The sequence below is a fragment of the Schistocerca gregaria genome, chromosome 10 (genome assembly GCF_023897955.1).
Source record: "Schistocerca gregaria isolate iqSchGreg1 chromosome 10, iqSchGreg1.2, whole genome shotgun sequence".
Taxonomy (NCBI): Eukaryota; Metazoa; Arthropoda; class Insecta; order Orthoptera; family Acrididae; genus Schistocerca; species Schistocerca gregaria.
The window spans coordinates 125,247,137-125,269,654 of record NC_064929.1 but is presented as its reverse complement, the minus strand read 5'-3'; the positions used below and the strand labels follow the sequence as shown (position 1 = coordinate 125,269,654).

General features: G+C 39.6%; 1 protein-coding gene across 30 annotated transcripts in view; it reads left to right on the top strand.

The window, feature by feature from the left end:
- Window positions 1-22,518, top strand: part of LOC126293757 (lysine-specific demethylase 4C-like) — a 332,566-nt gene that overhangs the window by 53,610 nt on the left and 256,438 nt on the right. For 19 of the 30 annotated variants that reach the window (XM_049987134.1, XM_049987126.1, XM_049987129.1 and 16 more), the window contains exons 11-12: window positions 8,138-8,547; window positions 14,007-14,221. In XM_049987134.1, the coding sequence (XP_049843091.1) occupies window positions 8,138-8,547; window positions 14,007-14,221 (625 nt within the window). Of the gene's footprint in view, window positions 1-8,137; window positions 8,548-14,006; window positions 14,222-22,112; window positions 22,254-22,518 lie in introns of all 30 variants that reach the window. The other 11 variants (XM_049987114.1, XM_049987111.1, XM_049987115.1 and 8 more) reach the window with 1 other exon arrangement.

The following is a 22,518-nucleotide window of genomic DNA, read 5'->3' as shown; positions in this document are numbered from 1 at the left end:
TCTCCATTACATTTGCGGAAAGATTCTGGTAAAGAAAGAATGAAAATGGCTTTATTTAATCTATTATAAAATTTTCCTAAAACTTCTATGGATTGCAGACACAGGAAATTTGCAAGTAATTTTAACTGGTGTTTTGTGCGACCTGTTACGTAGAAATACCAAGCGGGAAAGCGCCGGCAGACAGGCACATGAACAAAACACACAAACACACACACAGAATTACTAGCTTTCGCAACCGATGGTTGCTTCTTCAGGAAGGAGAGGGAAAGACGAAAGGATGTGGGTTTTAAGGGAGAGGGTAAGGAGTCATTCCAATCCCGGGAGCGGAAAGACTTCCCTTAGGGGAAAAAAAGGACAGGTGTACACTCGCGCGCACACACACACACACACACACACACACACACACACACACACACACACACACCCATCCGCACATACACAGACACAAGCAGACATGTGGAAGTTTCTTTCTATTCTGTTACGTAGAAACTTGCATATGCTACTCTGTATTACTAAATTCTTATTTTCAGTTTTTCATGTTCTTATTTACCACATTTAAAAGTTTAAAATGCTGTCATAACCAACTCATTAAGAGGTATAATTTTACATTTGTTTTACACAATAAGCCACATATTAAAGTTGCAAACTGGGCACGTCTTCAGGTAGCATAGCTCATAATGCGCAAATTACCCAGAGTATATTCATCCAGTATGTGGGAATGAGCACCCTTAGTGACCCGAACAACCTAACACATAATTTCAGATCTTTATTTAACTTTTTCTCACTGACAATCCCCACAAAATGGTTGAAGGAAAAAAAGTTTATTTCTTACTGCATTTTCATTGTTCATGCATTTAAACTTCTGTTTCAGGCTTGACATTAATTTATTACTTCTTTGCTACGAATTCTGTTCACTGCTAATTTCGTGGGCACTCTCCACATAAACCACTGAATACTACTGCAAAATTGTATCATTGTATGATACACAAGTCTGGAGGTGTGGCATTATAAACTAGCTTTTGCTCAAAACAAGAGTGCAAATTACCCAGACTACACTCGTCCAGTATTTGATAATGATAGCACTTGCAAACATGCTTTAAACATGATTTCAATTTTTTTTCTCTCTTACACACTTAATGTCAAATACATAGCTCATTAACTCAGTTGTTAAGTAATCAGAATTTTGAAATTATTTTATACATGGAAGCCCAGGTGTTTTTATGTTTAATTAAAGGGTTGGTGATTTGCTGGTCACCACTAACCCAGTTCACTTGTGTACCACAGAAACAGAAACAGAAAAAGAAACAGACAAACCAGATACAGGGATGAAATTGGTTTGTTGGAGGACTGGAGGTACACTGGTGTTGCAAAAAGAAAAAAAAAAGAAAGTTTTATTCATACAGAAGACTGAACAGTGTAAGTGATAATTAAGTGTGTCAAAGGAAAATTCAAGTGAGAGAATGCTAATAAACCATGAGATGGAATTGCTGGCCTGAACTTAACCTTCAAGAGATGAAATGTGCTGTACTGTTGATAGACACGTATAGAAGTAAAAGGGACACATTATGTAGCTTTTGGGCCTAATGGTTCCTTTTTTGGGGAAGAGAGCTTTCAGCTGTTTGAGTATGTGGCAGACTTTGCTGTTGAAATTTGTGGCCAGATGTCTTTCTCGAAGCCACTGGAGTAGGGGTAACCTAAGGCAGGAAAGTGGTGTGTGCCATAGGTGAACTGTGCAGACTTTGTCCTATGTGTTACTGTATTTTAACTGCTTTGTCTCTCATATCCTCTGAGGTAGAATTGGAGACCAGCTCAGCACTTAAACCAGGCTCGGCCTGGTCAGTACACGAACTCGGTAGTTAATCCATTGTGTGGATTTGATCCAGGTGTAGCTCGCCTTGCCTCGCCTCCTCGACATGCAAGCTATTGCACTGCCCATTACACTACACAAGCAGGTTAGGGAGAGCAGAAGTAGCTATATTTATTTATGAATGATAAGATTCTGCTGTACTGGTTATCGTGGATGGGTTAAAACACCCCTTTATCTTGTATTCACTGCTGCACTGTTTTTGCTTTGTAGCCATTCTGGAATGTTTGCATAGTATAACCCATTGGGACAGTATGTTTTAGGTATCAATGATGCTGTGTATTGGTTGAGAATTTAAAAACCGTACTGGTCTATGTACACTACCACTTCGTGGCCAACTGGCAGTGTCACTGCTGTTTGAGAAAAATAAGTTGTTGTGTCTTTAGTTGTAAAGTCTGCCAGATCTCATATTTTTCATCGTCGTCACTTGACGAATGCTTAGACCGAACTCGTACAGTAGCTGATGGAATGTATCCAGACACCCCTGCATGTAACACAAATCAGTATAACCCCACTTTTACGTTCCCGAAATTAACATTTTCCCATCGTTTTAAGATATTTTTTTATAGGTCCCGTCAAATTTCCTTTGCCCACAGTGTTAATCTGAACCTGATTTTACGTTAACATAATTATAAATTTCCTGCGATTTACACATTACAATAAAATGTTTGTGCAGAAAATATGATGCCGGCATAATGTTGGCCATCCAGTAATGTTTTCAAATGTTAAGTAGTTAAGTATCTTAACACCAGGGCACTCCATTCAGTGGATTTGAACGGGTAAAAGAGCAATGGTAGTAACAATTTGCGCCGTACCTCCTGCCGCTGCCGAGCTCTATTTGGCATGGTGGCTGATAGGAGTAACTAGGTTCGTTCGATTGAAGATAACGTTACTAGTCACAACCATTTCCAAACTGTCTCTACTGCACAAATGCAGTTCATGATTATCGTGACACCTTTGTCGAACCGTGTTTAGTGTGTTTCGACATTTGCCACATGGAGCGCTAATTGACACCATCATTCACTTTGTGTTGCTCAAATGTTTTTAGTGTAAACACAACGCCGGTTACGTATTGTATTCGTGCTGAGCAAAACGTGTTTTGAGAATTTATTTTTGTTGTCAACTGCAGTATTTACCTATGTATTTTTTGTGATGTTACACAAATAAACAATGTGTGTGTGTGTGTGTGTGTGTGTGTGTGTGTGTGTGTGTGTGTATAGAAAACACACACACACACACACACACACACACACACACACACACACGAGGCATGGTGCCCGATAGCTTGTACTCGTACAGTGCAAGAGACGCAGAATAACATGTATTCAAACACCATTCAAAATACTTATTTACATATTTACACTTGACAATGAGAATAAAATCCCTAAATATGTCGTGCTAAGAATAAAAAAACACATAACTAGTGCAGTATTTCATTATTTAAATAATGAATGACAGCTGGAGGCTTTCCAAAAACATAAATTATGATGTTTGAAATTAAGTCATATGTTTCCACTTCGCTGACATTCGTCAATTCCTGTTACATTAGTGGTTTATATTAGATAATAAATCTTTATTAGATAATAAAAAATTCCCTGACAAGTATTCCGATACTTGTTATGTACATATATCATACATAAAGTTCAAAGGGGTATCCTATATGTAACTTTCGCAGCTTAAAACATCATTTCCTACATTTTACATTTTCTCACATTTTTTATGAAGTCCCTTGAAAAATGTAAAAGCAGAGTTTCACTGTAAATCACGAGAAGTGGATCTGCTGGTAAAACAGGAGATGAGGAGTATTCTGTTGCTTAGTAGAAAAGCAGTAATAGCACAGCATGTTGCTCAGAAAAGCCCAGTGACTCCAAAGGTGGACTAGGCATTGGATGTCACCTGAGTAACAATTCCATCATGGACATTACAGCTGTTTTAGAGGTATCTCAGATGACTAGCAGTGATGTGACTGTGAAGTGGAAATATGAAACGAGAACCACAGATAGACAGACATCAGCCACACCTCGTATACAAACAGGCAGGGCCTGTCAAGCGTTGCAGAGGGTGGTTGTGAAAAATCACATAAATTTAGTTGAGGGAATAACTTGTTAGTCCCAAAGTGCTACCAGAAATCCAGGTTGCACAGTGATTGCCTGTAGGGCTTAAAAAAAGAGCTAAGTGACCCCTGAAGTGGAGAGTGATCCCACTAGGCAGTGGATGACTGGAAAATGAGTGATTTGGAATTATACTTTTTTTCCTCCTCTTCCCCCCCCCCCCCCCCCCCCCCCCTCCCCACCATGGCCAGGATGCTTGAGGTCACATGGCTTTGTTGCCACTCTGCAACGTTTCACCTCCTCCTTGCAAGCTCACTCAAACGAGGTACTGACAATAATCAGCATTGTCATATTTTAGAATTAATTTATTACACCTTAATGAACTTTGTTTTGCACATTGCAGTATGTTTATACGTGACTCTAGATATTATTACGCTTAAATAATTGTATTAATAAGAGGAAACAGAACATATAGTTTAAATTTAACCCACCAAACAGAAATTGTAGTGGGCGGACATCAACTTCACTACCTTTGTCGTCATTGTCATCACTGGAACTCTCTTGACTATCTTCATGTAGATTTATTACAACGTTTGGAATGTGTTCGTATTATCGAATTCCATCCTTTGGAGTCTCTTCTTGTAATAGTTGCTTGAGACAAACAACACATTTCTGCCAGTCTTCTATTGTCACGTGTTTAATGGCGTGTTCCAGTAATTTTTCATGTCTCTAATTTTAAATTAGAATTCTTTTCTGCTATCTCTGGCTTTATTTGAGCATTTGTCAGTTCCTTGGGATTATACTGACAGTGATATGGAGGAAGCCATATTACTTATTTCCACAGCTAGATAATCGAGCTCATATTGTCTACAACTGCTGCTGTGTTCCCTAACAATAAAGAGCAGTCCGGCTATCGCGCGCGCGTGCGAGAGAGAGAGAGAGAGAGAGAGAGAGAGAGAGAGAGAGAGAGAGAGAGAGAGAGAGATATCATGAGGTATGCTTTTGTTTTGCAGAGTATTAGCAAAACTCTTTATTACAAGAGGAATAACCTGTAACACAAAATGACATTCGAGTGACAAAGCAAACAACAACAGAATAAATAATATACCTGGAAAACAAAGAATAAACATAGATCATAGGCGGTGTCAAAGTTGATATTGCATGAAATTGTTCACTTGTGCGTAGCATTCTGGTCTGTAGGTCAGAACTGGTGGAACTGGATGTTTGAAAATGGTTACGCTAATAATTTTGTAATGCAACCACCCTGTTAGCTATGTGTGCTAGCACACCACTTTCGGAATCGAGAACACCACCAGTGGCCCCAGATTGAATCCATCCATAATATTAACGACGAGGGCCAGGTTTTTTGGTGGTTTTCCACATCTGACTGGCTGAATATCAGGATGGCCTCAGCTACACAATTTGTAAACATTTTGAATATGTTTTTACACTTTTGTGTGTACTAACACTAGACACACAAGAGATGGAGTACACAATTGCCATACAAGTGGGGAAAAAGGTGGCAACAGGAGGACACCCATCTATACACTACCGCTGACATTGACAAATCCAAATTAACATTCTGACCCCCAAGAAAATATGGGACACTGCCACCAAGGAGGAGCTAATTTGGCTGTGGTGTGCGTACTGTAAGACTTCGGCGCACACACACCATCAGATTATTTGACTTGTCGCTCTAACGAAGTAGGCGAGTGTCAGCAATACGTCTCGTGGTCTTATCGTGGCGTGTTTATCTTCTGCCGTTAGGTCAGATGATAGAAATACCACTTGCACGCTTAGAGTAGCAGATTGACGGTGACCAACCTTAAACAGAACTTGATTAATTTTCACACACATTTATTAAAATAATAAAAAAGAGTAGACATTACGTAACTTGAGTCTGGATGCGGTTTACAATCGACAGTCTGAAGTTCCTTTGGTCTTGGTACGTTAATCTTATCCTCACACATATCTCTGATACTTTACAAAGTGTCTATACATTTATCTTCATGGCTATGTACAGGAATATGGTAATCTTATTAGGCGCAGACTGAAACTTGACTATAGGCTCGTACAGACAAATGTAGAACTCGTACAGACTGGTACAGACTAATGCAGACTGGTACAGACTAATGCAGACTGGTACAGACTAATGCAGACTGGTACAGACTAATGCAGACTGGTACAGACTAATGCAGACTGGTACAGACTAATGCAGACTGGTACAGACTAATGCAGACTGGTACAGACTAATGCAGACTGGTACAGACTAATGCAGACTGGTACAGACTAATGCAGACTGGTACAGACTAATGCAGACTGGTACAGACTAATGCAGACTGGTACAGACTAATGCAGACTGGTACAGACTAATGCAGACTGGTACAGACTAATGCAGACTGGTACAGACTAATGCAGACTGGTACAGACTAATGCAGACTGGTACAGACTAATGCAGACTGGTACAGACTAATGCAGACTGGTACAGACTAATGCAGACTGGTACAGACTAATGCAGACTGGTACAGACTAATGCAGACTGGTACAGACTAATGCAGACTGGTACAGACTAATGCAGACTGGTACAGACTAATGCAGACTGGTACAGACTAATGCAGACTGGTACAGACTAATGCAGACTGGTACAGACTAATGCAGACTGGTACAGACTAATGCAGACTGGTACAGACTAATGCAGACTGGTACAGACTAATGCAGACTGGTACAGACTAATGCAGACTGGTACAGACTAATGCAGACTGGTACAGACTAATGCAGACTGGTACAGACTAATGCAGACTGGTACAGACTAATGCAGACTGGTACAGACTAATGCAGACTGGTACAGACTAATGCAGACTGGTACAGACTAATGCAGACTGGTACAGACTAATGCAGACTGGTACAGACTAATGCAGACTGGTACAGACTAATGCAGACTGGTACAGACTAATGCAGACTGGTACAGACTAATGCAGACTGGTACAGACTAATGCAGACTGGTACAGACTAATGCAGACTGGTACAGACTAATGCAGACTGGTACAGACTAATGCAGACTGGTACAGACTAATGCAGACTGGTACAGACTAATGCAGACTGGTACAGACTAATGCAGACTGGTACAGACTAATGCAGACTGGTACAGACTAATGCAGACTGGTACAGACTAATGCAGACTGGTACAGACTAATGCAGACTGGTACAGACTAATGCAGACTGGTACAGACTAATGCAGACTGGTACAGACTAATGCAGACTGGTACAGACTAATGCAGACTGGTACAGACTAATGCAGACTGGTACAGACTAATGCAGACTGACTAATTGGAAATCTGTACACTCGTTATAATATCTCACGCGTTCATGTATCACTGCGCGGGTGTGATCTGCGAGGAGAAGTAACGAGCATAAAAATTACTTAACTTGGTTCTGGATGCTATTTACAATTGACAATCTGAAGTTCCTTTGGTATTGGTACATTAATCTTATTCTCACATATATTTCTGATACTTGACAAAAGTGTCTATACATTTATCTTTATGGCTATGTACAGGAATATGGTAATCTTATTAGGCGCAGACTGAAACTTGACTACAGACTAATGCAGACTGACTAATCGGAGGTCTGTACACTCGTAATACCTCGAGCGTTCAGGTATCACTGCGCGAGTGTTATCTCAGAGGAGAAAAGGTCCTACGTTATCTGCAACCTCATTGGCTGCGTTACATATTAATACGCGGATTGGCAGAAGCAGAATTTGGTCAGTCTCTAACACAGTGCCATCTCATAGTGCGGAGACGGACGAGCGCTGCGTCTGCGCTGTTGTGCTTAGTGGGGCGCGTTCTAGTGGGAAAGTTGTGTACGCGCTGACTACGCGGAACTATGTACACAACATTGGCTATGGAAAGTTTTGGTGGAATGCGAATAATTTTGGAGCAAAGGTAACAACTAACTGAATAGCAGAGGCAATCCTGAAAAATTTACTGGCGCTCTGACAAAGTTTTCAGTCTCGTTAATGTGCTTGTCAAACACTCAAAGCCATTAGTATTTCGTGACTTGTTTACTTTTACTCCAGGATGATAACACTGATAATTTGCAAATTATTTTTAGTGACAAACATCTTTTCTTGAAAAATTCTTGATCTTCGTAGTAATTTTTTAGACAGCAGCCTTCAGACTCGACGGTGTCTACGTATCACTTCCCCATTTTCTTACTGCAGGCACCACCATCACCATCACCGTCACCATCACCGCCACCGCGACAAGTTACAGTTGGACTTCAGCCCGGAGGAGCTGGAGGAGGCGGGCATCCCGGATGCACTGCTCCAGTACCTGGCTGCCGAGGAAGGGGAGGGCGTGGCAGCCGCGGAGCTCGAATCGAAGAGCCGGCCACCCAAGTTGAAGCGCCACCCCGTCACGGTGACGGAGAAGCGCTGCATCGACGAGTACTTGGAGCTGATAGACCGCCACTACGAGGAGGCTGCAGAGAAGAGGTTGTCTGCGGCCGGTGGAAGCGGGCCGTCGCTAACGCGGATCGTGGAAGCGCTCCGGCAGCCACAGCGTGGCCCGTCGCAGCCGGCTGGCGAGTCTGCCAGTACTGACTGTCATAACAAGAGCATTAAGAGTGAAGGTGAGCTTTCAAATATTCGTGTAAGTCGAACTCCATCATCAGAACTTACTTTGCGTGAGCTGAAATTGCCAATGGTTGTTCTCCCTAGGGGATCCCAGACATGCTGTATGGCATTCAAATTGGGAGACTGTAGTGGTTAATAAAAAAGAAAAAGAGAAGAAGAGAAAGGAAAAGGTTGAAAATTTGGGAAGAAATAGTGAATAAAAAGGGGTTTTAAAATCGTTAATGTCCGGGCAAAAGCGAAAGAATGAAATGCAAATTGGACTTCCTATTACAGGAAAGCTATTGTACTTTGTGATTCAGAAAAGCTATAATTGGTGTGGTCCTTGTCGCATTTGACCAAAAGTCAAACCAATTTCCGCTACAAAATTATTTGAAAGGAACAGAGAATAACAAAATGTAGTTAACAGGGGGAAATGGCGTAGATATGAGTTCACTCATTACCAAGTTAATGTCTTCTCTCTTGTGGCGTTCAGGTCTTGTTCTACAACAATCCTTTCTTGACATCTTGGATATTCGGGAATCCAGCCGGATGTTCGCGTCGTTCTCTGACAATATTTCAACAGCGTGCCTCGCTGTCTTCTTCAGGTGCTACCTGAGGCTGATCCTTGGGTCGATAAGAGTCCAGTATTTATGCCTGGGAGGAGCTGGGCGTTCCCTAATCGGTCCGCACCGAGTCGAGTGTTCCATCTGTGGTCCGCGCCCGCCAGACGCGGCTACATTGTCCGTCTCTGGTCGCCGGTGTTCCCTCCGCAGTCCGCGCTCGGACTGGTCGTCTTCTGAAGTCGAGTACGTGATCTGGGGTGTGTCAGATCTGGTCTCTAATGTCCGACACCTTGTCTCGCGGCTGTTCTCTCGGTCTCCACTTCTATTTCTTGTAGTATCCCGGAGTGTCCTGTGTTGAGTTTTCACAAGCTCAGGAGCTGGATTCCAGGCAGTTTTGATTTGGTATCCTTAGTCACGGTTGATTAGATTGTCTGTGACCTTAATCTCAGTGGCTTCTTTAATGACACTATCCCAAAATCTTGAGGTCTGTGTCACAATTTTGGTGTCATTGTAATCCATTGAATGACCAAGTTCCAGACAATGCTCTGCTATGGCTGATTTAGTTGCCTGCCTGAATCTGGTATGTCTCTGGTGTTCTTTACACTTGATGTCCACAGTTCTGGTGGTCTGGCCAATGTATGACATCCCACACTGGGATGGTATTTGTAAATACCTGGCTTGCGTAGCCCCAGGTCATCTTTTACATTCCCCAGCATAGCCCCAGTTTTGGTGGGTGGGCAAAATATGCTCTTTATGTCATATTTCTGGACCATCCTGATGATCTTGGCAGAGATAGGTCTGGCATATGGCAGGTATGCCATCTTCCTTGCCTCTTCTGGTTCTTCTTCTGGATCCTTTGGCCGGTTGGCAGGTTGAAGTGCCTTCTGGATATCTCTAGAGGAGTACCCATTCCTGCTGAACACTGATTGTAAGTGTTCTATTTCTTTGGCCAGACTATCAGGATCTGACAGAGTTTGTGCTCTGTGTACCAGTGTTTTGAGCACTCCATTCTTCTGTGCCGGATGGTGGCAACTGCTGGCTTGTAGGTATAAGTCAGAGTGCGTAGGTTTGCGGTACACACTATGTCCAAATGTGCCATCTGCCTTTCTCTTCACCAGAACATCCAAGAACGGAAGTAGTCCATCCTTCTTGATTTCCATTGTGAATTGAATGTTCAGATGGCAAGCGTTCAGATGTAGCAGGAACTCATCTAACTTCTCTCTACCATGGGGCCAGATGACAAACGTATCGTCCACATACCTAAAAAAGCACTTGGGTTGATATGTGGCAGAAGAGAGTGCCTCATCTTCAAACCTTTCCATAAATAGGTTGGCCACCACTGGTGATGGAGGGCTGCCCATTGCCACCCCTTCTGTTTGTTCATAAAACTGACCCTCATATAGGAAGTACGTCGAGGTCAGTACATGCCTGAATAGGCATCGTGCGAGAACGACGCGAACATCCGGCTGGATTCCCGAATATCCAAGATGTCAACAGATCGCCGGGAAAGCATGAAGAATAAATCTCCTCCTTCATTTCTGCATGAAAAAGTCGTAGCTGCTCCAAAATCTTGCAGTAAATTTCATTGTCCAGGAATTACTAATGTCTATGAATTAAAACCATCTTGATATTAAATACAATGTATTTTACGGCTGCCTCCATCCTCCAAATTGCATACAAGCTTCCACAATACTATATGTCTGTGCATCAATAAGTTTTTACGTCTGAATCATATCAAGAATAGTGAAAAAGTGAAGTTAAGCTTCTGCTCTCAAGAGACGAGTGGGTAGAAAACAAAAAAGTGTTACCATTTTTGTACCTTCATATTTTTATAAATATTTTCTCTGCCGTCGAGCGTTCATACAGCTGCGACGGTATAATTTATATCTGAGGGAACGAGTGTAGTGTGGTGAAATTCAAAGTCCCGCTACAAGACCAAGCAGGCAACACCATTCCAAGAAAACATAAACCACCCATGCTCTATGAGGTCAAGTGTTATCGTCCATAAATACAAAGTCTGGACCCACACCACCTCACAACAGTGGCACACGAGATACTAAGATCTCATCACAATACCTGACAGCTGTTAAACGTTGCTGATTCACCTGTACAGTTTCACGATGAGATGTTCAAATGGTGAACATAATCTCTGCTCAAACCTAATGATCCTCCTCGATATCAATCTCTTTCCACAATATTTGGGTCCCAAATTGTCTTCCTTCAGATGTGAATCCATTGAGAATCACTCTCCAGATGAAATCGGGACTCATCTGGGAAAAGAACATTGGTTCACATATAGACCGTCCAGATGGCATGTGGGTGACTCCACTCTAGACGTCCGCTTCTGTGAAGACACGTCAGAGGTTGATAATAGCAGTTTTTCGACAATAAAGGCTTCTCTGCCGAAGCCTCCTGCACACCGTTTGTCTCGATACAAGAAGTCATTGGATGCTGGGAGGTTGGATGCCTGTCACCATGCAGTACCAAAGCGGTGCTCTTATGGCCAAATAACACTCCCCTCTTTCTGATATCGCACATGGTTGGCTTTCTGATATCGCACATGGTTGGCTTTCTGATATCGCACATGGTTGGCTTTCTGATATCGCACATTGTTGGACCTGGGCTGGTCTTCAGGATATTGTTTCAGTCTCTAGAAATTGTTACCACATCCGAGAAACAACAGAACAATGCACCTTAAGCCTTCAGGCCACATCTGTTAGCGACTGTCCTGCTTTCATTCTCCTTATGACCCTGCACTACAGAGAGTCTGGTAGGTGTCTTCTTTGTGCCATACTGCACCATCTGTGATATGTACGACAGCGATTGTGGATGTGTGACTACCCGGGAATGCTATCCCTTTTGATAGGTGCTCTGATGTTATTGTTGATGTGGTTGTCCATTGACCAGAATGCCATTTTCCATGCAGAACACAATTGTATGGACATCTGTTGGCATTTTGTGTGATTATACTGTGAATTGGACACAACACAGAGAAATAGCGAGTTGTTGCTTTAATTTTGGACATCAGTCTAAATTTTTCTGGATCCCTCTGTATTATCTTGAATATTGCAACACTATCAACTTGATGCTTCCGGATCAGTTTATTATGTATTGCAAATAGAGCTTGTGTCGTCTCTAGCATTAAAAGGTTTTGCTTTTCACATTTAACCAAATATAACATTGATGATGATAATTTATTGCAATGTTTGCCAACAAGATAAAGAATGCAACCTTTAACACTAGATTGCGTACTCACGGCAGTTCTCCTTGGCTGTTTCTTGGTACGACTTGGAAAGAGAGAAAAATTAATGAATGATCGCCGATGTGTCGGTTCTCGACTGTGTTCAGGAGACGTACAGATTGATTGCCCGAAAATAGTTTCTCAAATGACCTCTTAACCCAGATTGCTTTCATGCAATCATTCTCTTCAATGAACTTACCTAAGGGATCTATTTGAATAATAAAAAAAAAATGGAAATGAATGCAAAACAGTGAAATTTTGTAAAACAAGTTGTAGGATCGGAAATTGAACACATTAATGGTCTACCAAATACAATCTAGACACTGCAATAAAGAGCGAACCTGTAACAAAGTTCATTTAAACATAAACATTATTTGTGGTTAATTTAAAGAAAAGAATAAGTATAGATTTTCCGTACAGTGAAGCATCAATATATTCTCAAGGAACAAAGGCGTTAAACTATAAACATTAACAAATTTACAATGAATACAAAACTTACATTTTTATGTTTTTCTCATACATGGAGCAGTCCAACAATCACTGCTTTTGTATGTGTGATATTTTGTAAAAATTAAATGTCCTGGTGCGCGTAAGTATTTTTTATCGTCACAAGGTTTACAAAAGAATTTTTTTTTTTTTTCTTGGTGATAACATGGTTTTTCACACTAAATGAAATATAACTTGTAGCAGTGCTACACAACACGTCTTAACAAGTCGGCGACCAAACATCAAAGTTAATGAAGTACATGTTAACATATCGGCGACCAGAAGTATAACTAACTATAAGTACTCTACAATTTTACTAACAAATGATAAATTGTTCTTTCTTCTGTTTTGCAGCTTCTTGCTATCAAGCACTGCGGCAATGATTTTAAATATCTGCGCCCAGCGAGTCATAGTGCTTAAAAGTACCTTTTAAACGCTGTCCACGTGTCTTGCTATAGGCGCACGTTATAAACAAATTTCAGTTCTTTACTCTTGTGTTGTCATGCTTAGTATCATTACAAACTACAGCTCGATGGCTGTCCTTTTCTCATATGCAAAATGTCTGAAATCCAATAATATCACACGTCCACCTTGCATGGTGTTTATTTGATCCTCCAAGCTGAAAGTGCATGTCTTTGGTTTCTCAGAGGTTAACCATTAAATATTCACTTTCAGAATGGCGTTCTGCATTCTCTATAAATATTCACACTTCCTTACAAAGATTACTGGAATTTTTTGCTTCGCCAAGATGAGATGTACTGTTGGTATACACAGTGATGAAAGATTCATGATCTTCAGTCCATCAAAGGTCACTTACATATCTCATAAAAGGAAATTGTCCCAAAATGAGTCCTCTGACACAGTAGATTTTATGATTTTTATTTTGGACCTTTTCAGTTCTATGATGGTTCCATTGTTGCACAAGATTTGAAGGTGATGTTGCCGGTTTGTTAAATATAGCTGTAGTAATGTCAGAAGCTTTCCATTGACAGCATCATTTGAAAGTTTTGACAGCATTGTTTCTCTGTATACTCTGTCAAAAGCATTTGAAAGTCTGTAAATAAGGACATTATATTTTATGAAATTTTCATTATTCTTACAATGTCATTGGATCTCCAAACATCACTTCTAGTTTTACATGAAATTAAAAAAAAAAAAAAAAGGCCCAATTCATATTATTTTGCAGATGCAGATTTTACAGCTGAGGACATGAATGCTGTACATGGACTTCTGAATCTGCAGTCGAAGAATACATCACCGGTGTTGACGACTGAGCATGTGCCCTCTGCAAGCGCATTAGACGTGGAATGCCCCATCCTGGATAGCCAAGTCCCAAGTGTTGGAGCCACTGTCGATGTCACGACAGGGTCTTCACCAGTGAAGGACGTCAAACCATCAAAGGTCTGCTCTCCAAAATCTGAAAACTCTGTATGTATTTTAATACTTGTGGCCCTAGTGCTTATTGATTTTACTGCATGGCTTTCAACTTTGAACACAGCAACTTTTTGTTTATAATGTAGAAGCAGGCAATCCAGTTGTTTAACACTTCGTTTACACCTATTTGAAATGTTCCATACAACTCATGAACAGGGACGGGAAAATTTTGTGACAACAATAACACAAAATGCGCAATTTTAAGTGAAATAACATGAAATTAGTAATTTTTATGAGATATCGCGATATTTTTAACTTTGCCAAATAGAAATGATATTTACCTCAGGACTGTAGTTTACTAATGTTTCTAACTGATGATTATTGAATGATAAAACAACAATTTGACTTGTCTTCTGAAGGCTTAGTTTCATACATAACCTTCATTTCCTGCATGACATTCTCTGATGAAAATAGTACCTCAGTTTGCAAAAATGATATGGAATTGTGCAACAAAACATGAATTCTGGAAAAAACAGTATTGAATTTGGGATACGCCGAATGTTGTGAAAAGGAAAATTGAATCTGGGGAAAAAATTAATGTAAGTTTTAACTAGTTTGAAAAAAAAGAGAAAGATTTGGCCTTAAAATAAAGATCTCTTCCTGTCCCTATTCATGAGTTAGATTAGTTCTCGAGAAATTGCATTGAGCCTCAGTGTTTAGTTGTGTCAACATGGTCTCAATAACATAATTCGTTATCTCTTTTGTTTGCCAATTACCTATTTCAGTATCGTAGAATAATAAAATTGCCTGCTTAAAATAAGAGAAAGGAAATAACATGTAAAATATTTGTGTGACCCGTAGCTAGATACTGTGTGTAAGAGACGTATATCACATAGTACTCTTGCATGGCTAACAGCGTATACAAAAATGTTGCTTAGTATGCAAGTCCTGTGTCTGTTATGGGAGGGGACTTACATGTTAACTAATGAGAATTAATCCCCATCATGTTCAATTCTATTGAGAAGTAAACCCTGCAGCATCATTATAGATGTCTTCACAAATTGCATTATGACCAAGTAGACAATAAAGTGCTTTGAGAGCTGTACTGCTTATGTTCAAAAACAACATAACAGGAGGTGTAAGTATCAAAAATATATTTCAGTAATGAACATACTGTAACATTTATAATTCACATGTGAACCACAGAATAGAAAACAATGGAAAAGTAGCATTTGAGCAAGCTACAAAGTCACTTACGTTTTAGTAAGGGGTGCCTTGCTGTTTTCAGTGGAACCTCCTCTAAATTTTTGTACAGTGGCTGTTGTAGATTTTTTATTTTCGAGGAAGTTGCAGATAGTTGCTCTTTCACTTACACTTGGAAAAAGCACATACATGTTTGACTCTTCTTCGCCTCCAATATTTCTGTGCACTATCAATATGGGACTGCGAGTACTAAGGAATTCTTACATGTATTAATGCTTGATTACACCACAACCATGTTTGTTAAACAGTTGTGGAAGACTCTCCATTCTGTACCCACAACTGGAGTATCAGAAGTGGTTGGGTGTTGTCAAGGTTTTGTGTCTCGTTTTAAAAAATAGACTCAACAGTAAATTTGGCAAAGAGGTTCTGATTGGTTGTTTAATTCGTAGTTAGGCATTGTGCGGTGAAACAGAGGGAATTGCTCGTCAAATGAAAATTGTGGAGAAGTATGTAAATTTTATGGTGAAAATCACTAACTGCTCAAAGGGTTCCCGAAAGTTGCAGAAGAGGGTATGGCGACATACCTTGTAACAATACAGTTAGATAGCTTAATTGAGGAAGATTTCTTCAGGTTTTCTTTGCAATTTGTGAGGAAATTTATCTTTTCTTTAAATGAAAGGGAAGTGATGTATAATCTGGAGGATGTTCAGACCCAGCTAAACCACAAGAAAGCTCACAGAAAGACACATTTGTCTAGTTCTGTACCATAACCATTAACTTGTGATTTGGATTAGACCTTCTAATGGTACTCCAACTGCACTTCTGCGTAAAATACTTCTCATTATGAAAGATCCGTTGTATTATGAGAGTGATATAATTTTTGCAGTGGAATACTTAGCTTTGAACTGTTGAATCTCCTCCACCAATGAAGTCTGTTGAGGAAATGTGTATTGCAGATTTGCCTGGATTTGGCACATGATGAAAACTTTGATGTTAAAATAGTATTTTCCAACACACTGATGAATCCTTTTAACAGCAGATGTATTTCCCGTAAGCATTTTCAAAGAAGTTCACACATGTACTATCTTCTATCGAAGCAACAACTGTTACAGACTTTGCATCGCTACATTGGCCAAACTGCAACTGACTTAAAGTGCTTTCCACTGCTCAGTATATATACCCTATCTTAATTATGTATGTTCTTTAGCCTATTGCCAAAAACAATCAAATTTACTGATTTATAATGAAAAGTTAACGATTTACAACATAGTAGAGTATTAAAGATGATAAATGACGACTCATTCTGAACACATTTCTAGATACTGTTCTTTTGACTTTTGTGTGGAAATTTGATTATGGAGTTACAACGATGTCTATCATAAAGGCATTAATTACATCTTGATTTCACTTGGAATTTTATTTCTAACATTAATTAAGGTACAGTAGTAACTGCCAAAACGGAATTTCAGGTTAAAGTTCTGTATGATAATTTTGTATTACCAAAATGACTGAAAATCAATAGTGTTTGCATCAGAATGTTGAAAAATTGTTAGTGGAAAGGTTAATTACAACTGATCTAATTAGTTTTTTGTTACTGACATGATACATAAAGTGTGCAAGTCACGTTAAATACATGAGTAGACTGATAAATGCTCAAAAAATCTTTTTTTTTATGTAAATTGAAAATCATAAAGTTTCCTAAGTAATTATTGGTTTAATTACAACATATGTGTTTCTCCTAAAATTTCTGTGGAATTGTAATAATGCAAATATGAAAAAATTATATTTTTTTCTGAAATCTACAACAGTATGTTAATTCACAATATCAGGTTTTATAATTTATTATAAGTTTCTGTGTATTATCTGAAATAATGTTATTGATGTTGATTCGGTATGTAAATGAACCACAAAGTTTAATTTGCTGATGATAAAACTGCCTGAAAATGGCTTGGCAACGTCTGATAATTGAGGAGTAAATTGAAGAACTTTTATGAGGAAGTGATAATGATAATTCAGATGTAGATTGTAATTTTGTTCATGAAAGCGATCAAGATGCAGAAAATGAAATGAGTCATGAACAGCGAAAATGATATTATTAATGTCAGAAATGTGAGTATGCTCATAAACACTAACGGAGATTCTCAGGTAATTAGTGTGGATTGTTCCGGTCCCTCTTCCAGTGAATTGCCACCTTGCAACTGAAAAATGTTCCCAACCAAAATTCTGTATCAAATGTGTCAATATTCCACATTTGCCTGGTGTCAGTGGGGAGGCCAAAAGTACTAACACCATTGTCAGAAACCTGGAAACTACTCGTTTATGACAATTTGCGTGATATGACAAAAGAGAGCACAAATACTTACATAATCACATAAAATCTCTTTATAAAAAGTCACCCAAATACGGCAAGAAACTTAAAAAGAGGATTTAGACATTTTTGGGTATTTTGGACATATCTGGCAGTCTTCATGAAGGCAAAATAAGTATGGAAGAATTCTGTGTCACTTGTGGCACCGGGACAGAAATCTTCCCTCAAAGTATGTCACTGCAAAGATTTTGTTTTATTTTCAGATGTGTTAGAGTAGATAATACTTACACAAGAGAGAAACTTAAAGAAAATTGAAAATTGACCCATGTACATGGTGTTATGGAGGACTGACAAAAAACTGTGCAAGGCATCACACAAGTGAATACCTTACAATGAATGAAATGTTCCTTTCCTTTTGGGGACATTGTTCCTTTAGAATGTACATTCCTTCAAAACCTGGAAAGTACGAGATAAAAATATTTACCATGGTAGATGCAAAAACTTTGCGTGTACAAAATTTGGAAGTATATGTGGGGCAACAACATGCAAGTTTCTTCCAAGTAAGTAACACAGCGGATGATGATGTGGTCAGACTTGTAGAGCTATTGAAGCAAAAAGGTGGGAATATTACCCTCGACAGCTGGTTCACAAGCCACACTCTTGTGAGGAAACATATCACGGATTGTAAGCTTACACTCATTGAAACAATGCGCAGAAAGAAAGATAAATACTTTTAGAATTCTTGCCTCACAAGAAGTCACTGTATCCATGTATCCCATATTTAGTATCAGACATTACTATGCAGGTAGCTAGCTACGTGACTTCTTACTAATTGTTTGAATTAATTGGTTGAATTAATGTTCATATGCTTTTGCAGCCGAATTTTAATTTGTAGCCATTCCAGATGTGAATGCCCAGTTAAAACATTGCGGAGCACTTAGTGACAAGTGGGTGAGTGCACGGACAACACACAGGGCAGACAATGAAACATTATGGGAACATTCCAGGAATGATTTTTAAGCTTCCACCACAAACGGCAACACTTCCAGATTGAAAAAGACATGCTTTTGTTTTTGGCAGTCTTTGACAGGCTGTGAAGTGGGAGGAGGAAGACGAGAAGAAGAATGTGCTAGAAACTCTGCTTTGATTGAACAAGCTTCTATGAAGTCGACATGTAAACTTGCTTCGGAACTTGATATACTGAAGGCAACACTGCAAGATCATGTGAAAAAGACCCTAAAGTCAGACATTTTCGACCAATGTTCATAAGTGAGTTATCAGATAGTCCGGAATGAGTTTCAGTATGCCGTGCTTTGTTAATTCAATTTTCAAATGCAGTAAAAAGTGCTGAAGTTGTGTTTTCAGATAAATGTGCCATTTATACCAGCTCACATGTTACAAATATTGTCGTTTGGGCCAGGGAGGATCCTCATTACACAGTAAAATTAGAGAGGAACCTGCCTCATGTGATGACATCAGAACATCTGCTTGGACTGTACTTTTTTGAAGGGACTGTGAATGGCACGTTATTCGCACATTACAAACATGGTTACCGTATTTACTCGAATCTGAGCCGCACTTTTTTTCCGTTTTTTGTAAGCCAAAAAACCGCCTGCGGCTTAGAGAGTTGAGACAACAGCAGATGCAGAACAAAATACATATCATGTCATGTTTGTATTCGTATTATTCTTATGCCTAATAGTGATACAGTCAGAAATGAAGCACGGCAATTGACTAGATTTTTAAATCTAAGATGACTCTAATTTCTGTGCAGAATGTAATGTGCTAAAGAGGCGTCTGCAAAGATTTTCAAATGGAGAAAAATTTTCGCCAAACTCTCGTTCAAAACATCTTCTATCAAACACAGTTTATTATTTGGTTCTTGTTGATCATTATAAAAGAAAGCAGCAGTGTAAGTAACAACAAATAGCAGTCTCTTGCCATTGTTTTGCTAATGAGGCGATTCCTCTCTCTTTTCTTTAATTCTAAGCGGCGGTAGCGCGCACAAAAGGAAGCCATGCCGTGAGCGGCGACAGGCCGTAAACACGCACTATCAGAATACGACAAACAATGCACGACACAGTACAGTAATGCATTTTCAGCTTAGAGTGACGTAAACACCTATAACAAAGAAAACGGCACTTAACAGATCAAAGCAAAATAAGCAATCGATTCAAACCAGACGAAGCATGTCAAAAAGGCAGGGTACCCGTATAAATACGGACGGAGCGCCTGACGCATAGCAATGACTACCCGGTAAAGCTTAACTGCTAAGCTTGCGACTCGAACAAAACTACAGTAGCTGTATCGTCATTCATTCGACCTAAATTGTCTCTCATATTACAATGGACCAACTTTGTTTCGATTTGGAGGTTCGGCCTGAAACTTTTCTCTCCTCTTGAATTTAGAGTCTCAAATTTCAGGTGCGGCTTGGATTCGAGTAAATATGGTAATACCTGAGCTTGAGGAAAGGGGCCTCACAGAATGCATACGGCTGTAGCTGGATGGAGCGCCCCCCACTATGCTTTAATAGTTCTAGAGTTCTTAAATGAATATTTTTCAGAGTGGTGGATGTGTTGTGGTCTCTCCGTAACACCATCACCCTTAAAATGGCCACCAAGAAGTGCTGACCTCTAGTACAACTTGTTATTGGGAATCATTAAGGCACATGTATCTGCACTACTTTACCTTACAAATGAAGAATTGTGCAGTGCTGTTGAGGATGCATTTCACATTTATAACACGGTAAATGTTAAAAAATATGCCAAGAAGAACAGGGAGTCATGTGGAAATGTGTTTACAGCATGATAGGTCACATATCAATATATTGGCCACTTAAAAGTACATATTTACATGTGCCAAAACAAGTCAAAGCAATTGGCATTCAATACTAGGAGGTACGAGGACTTCTCACCCATCCTGTACATTTGTTCACTTGAGGATGTAGCGACACTTTCACCTGGGTATCATATGCACCAGAGAAAAATAAATGTGTAATTTTGCTGTTGATAGTGTACACAAACAGTAAAATCTGTGAATAAACAGGTAATTTGGAGAAGCCAGATATTATTACATTCTTGTAACTCAACAAAGAGTGGAGTAGAGGTGTGGTTGATGCCACGCGTTCAGAATGCAGGGTTTGAAGGCAAACAAGATGCAGGCCATTGTGCGTGTTTTATGCCAGTTTGAACATGGCCAGTATTAATGCATTTGTAGTTTACAAAGAAAACACAGAACTGGATATTTCAGGTGGGCTGTTTCTTAACAATTGGGTTTGAAACTGATAAAACAACACATGGCACAGAGTGCTAACCAGAGGAATCTTCCAAGGAGCAGCCACGAGCTGCCAGCACGACTATCTGCGATTACCGTTGAGCCGGATGGCAAACATGGTCATTGTTATAAATGCAAATACAATAAAACAAAATATTTTCGTAAAAGTTCTGGAAAGCGGATGTATCTGTCCCAATCTTCAATGTCATGTGAAGACTGTGCAGAAAATACATTAACTAACATAACAAATGGCACCCATTTTTTATCAAACAGTGGAAAATCCCGGGTGGAATGCAACAATATTATGGAAAGGATAGTTATTACTCACCATATAGTGGAACTGCTGAGTCGCAGATAGGCACAACAAAAAGATTGTCAAAAAGTGAGTGAGCTTTCGACCAGTAAGACCTTTATATATAAAAACACACCCAGAGACTGTGTTCATGTTTGTGTGTGTGTGTGTGTGTGTGTGTGTGTGTGTGTATTGTCTTTGACAAAAGACCTTGTTGGCTGAAAGCTCATTTTCTGATAGTTTTTTTTGTTGTGCCTATCTGCAGAGCGGCATCTTTTCCATATGGTGAGTAGCAATTGTTTTTTCCATAATATTTCTTATTAGATTGCACTATGCACTAAAATGAGTAATATTGTTTGTGACAATTCGTGACTTGTGAGGACATGAACTAAATAAAGATCCCAAAAAATAATGGTCTTAAATGTTCAAGAATGTTTTTAAATACTTAATAATGTTTTTAAATAATTAATAATTTTATTTTCAGAGGAATACAAGCTCATTTTTTTTTTTTTTTTAAAAATATGGCCACCTTAAATACTAAAAACGGTATAAGAAATGTTTTTGTCACTACTGTCAAAAATTTGCCTCTTACTTTTTCTGAAACGTAAGGAAGATGTTGGGGTCTCTCAGACCCAGTCCAGCCCTCCCCCCCCCCCTCCCCTCCCCCCTCTCCTCCCCATGGTAAGAATATAACCTGGTAATGGGGTGAGATTTTTGCACTAGATAAGGCTCGGCAAGTGGTTATTGCTGCCTTCGTTGCAGTTGACCTGAAGTCCCAATAGTTACTTGTAAGGCCCAGCTATTGATGATGCTTTGACACTTAAATTATTACCTTGTTCTAGGTTTTAATTGTGAGGAATATTGGTACAGACCAGGATGGTACGGGCAGGTATCTGAAACTTGCCAATACTTACGTACCATTTAAAATGGAACCGTTTGACGGTGGCAAGTTCGTGGTGATACAGCCGCCCAGAGCATCACAGGTATTTCGTCAGAGATTGGGTGCTGGGTCTTACAGCTGTATAGAGGATCTTGTGGCAACTAACGATCAGCTCTTACTGAACAGTCCTGTGCATACTATTTACTGCTTTTGGGCAGATGTCATGTTTCTGAAGGTCTAACACATTTTTTTCTGCTTACTCACATATAGGTTGACAGTGTATTTTTGCACCATTCTTGCCAGAAAAACAGCTTTTGCTTTTATGAGAATACCATCTTCCTTTGCATTTTACTCACCATAGTGCCTTG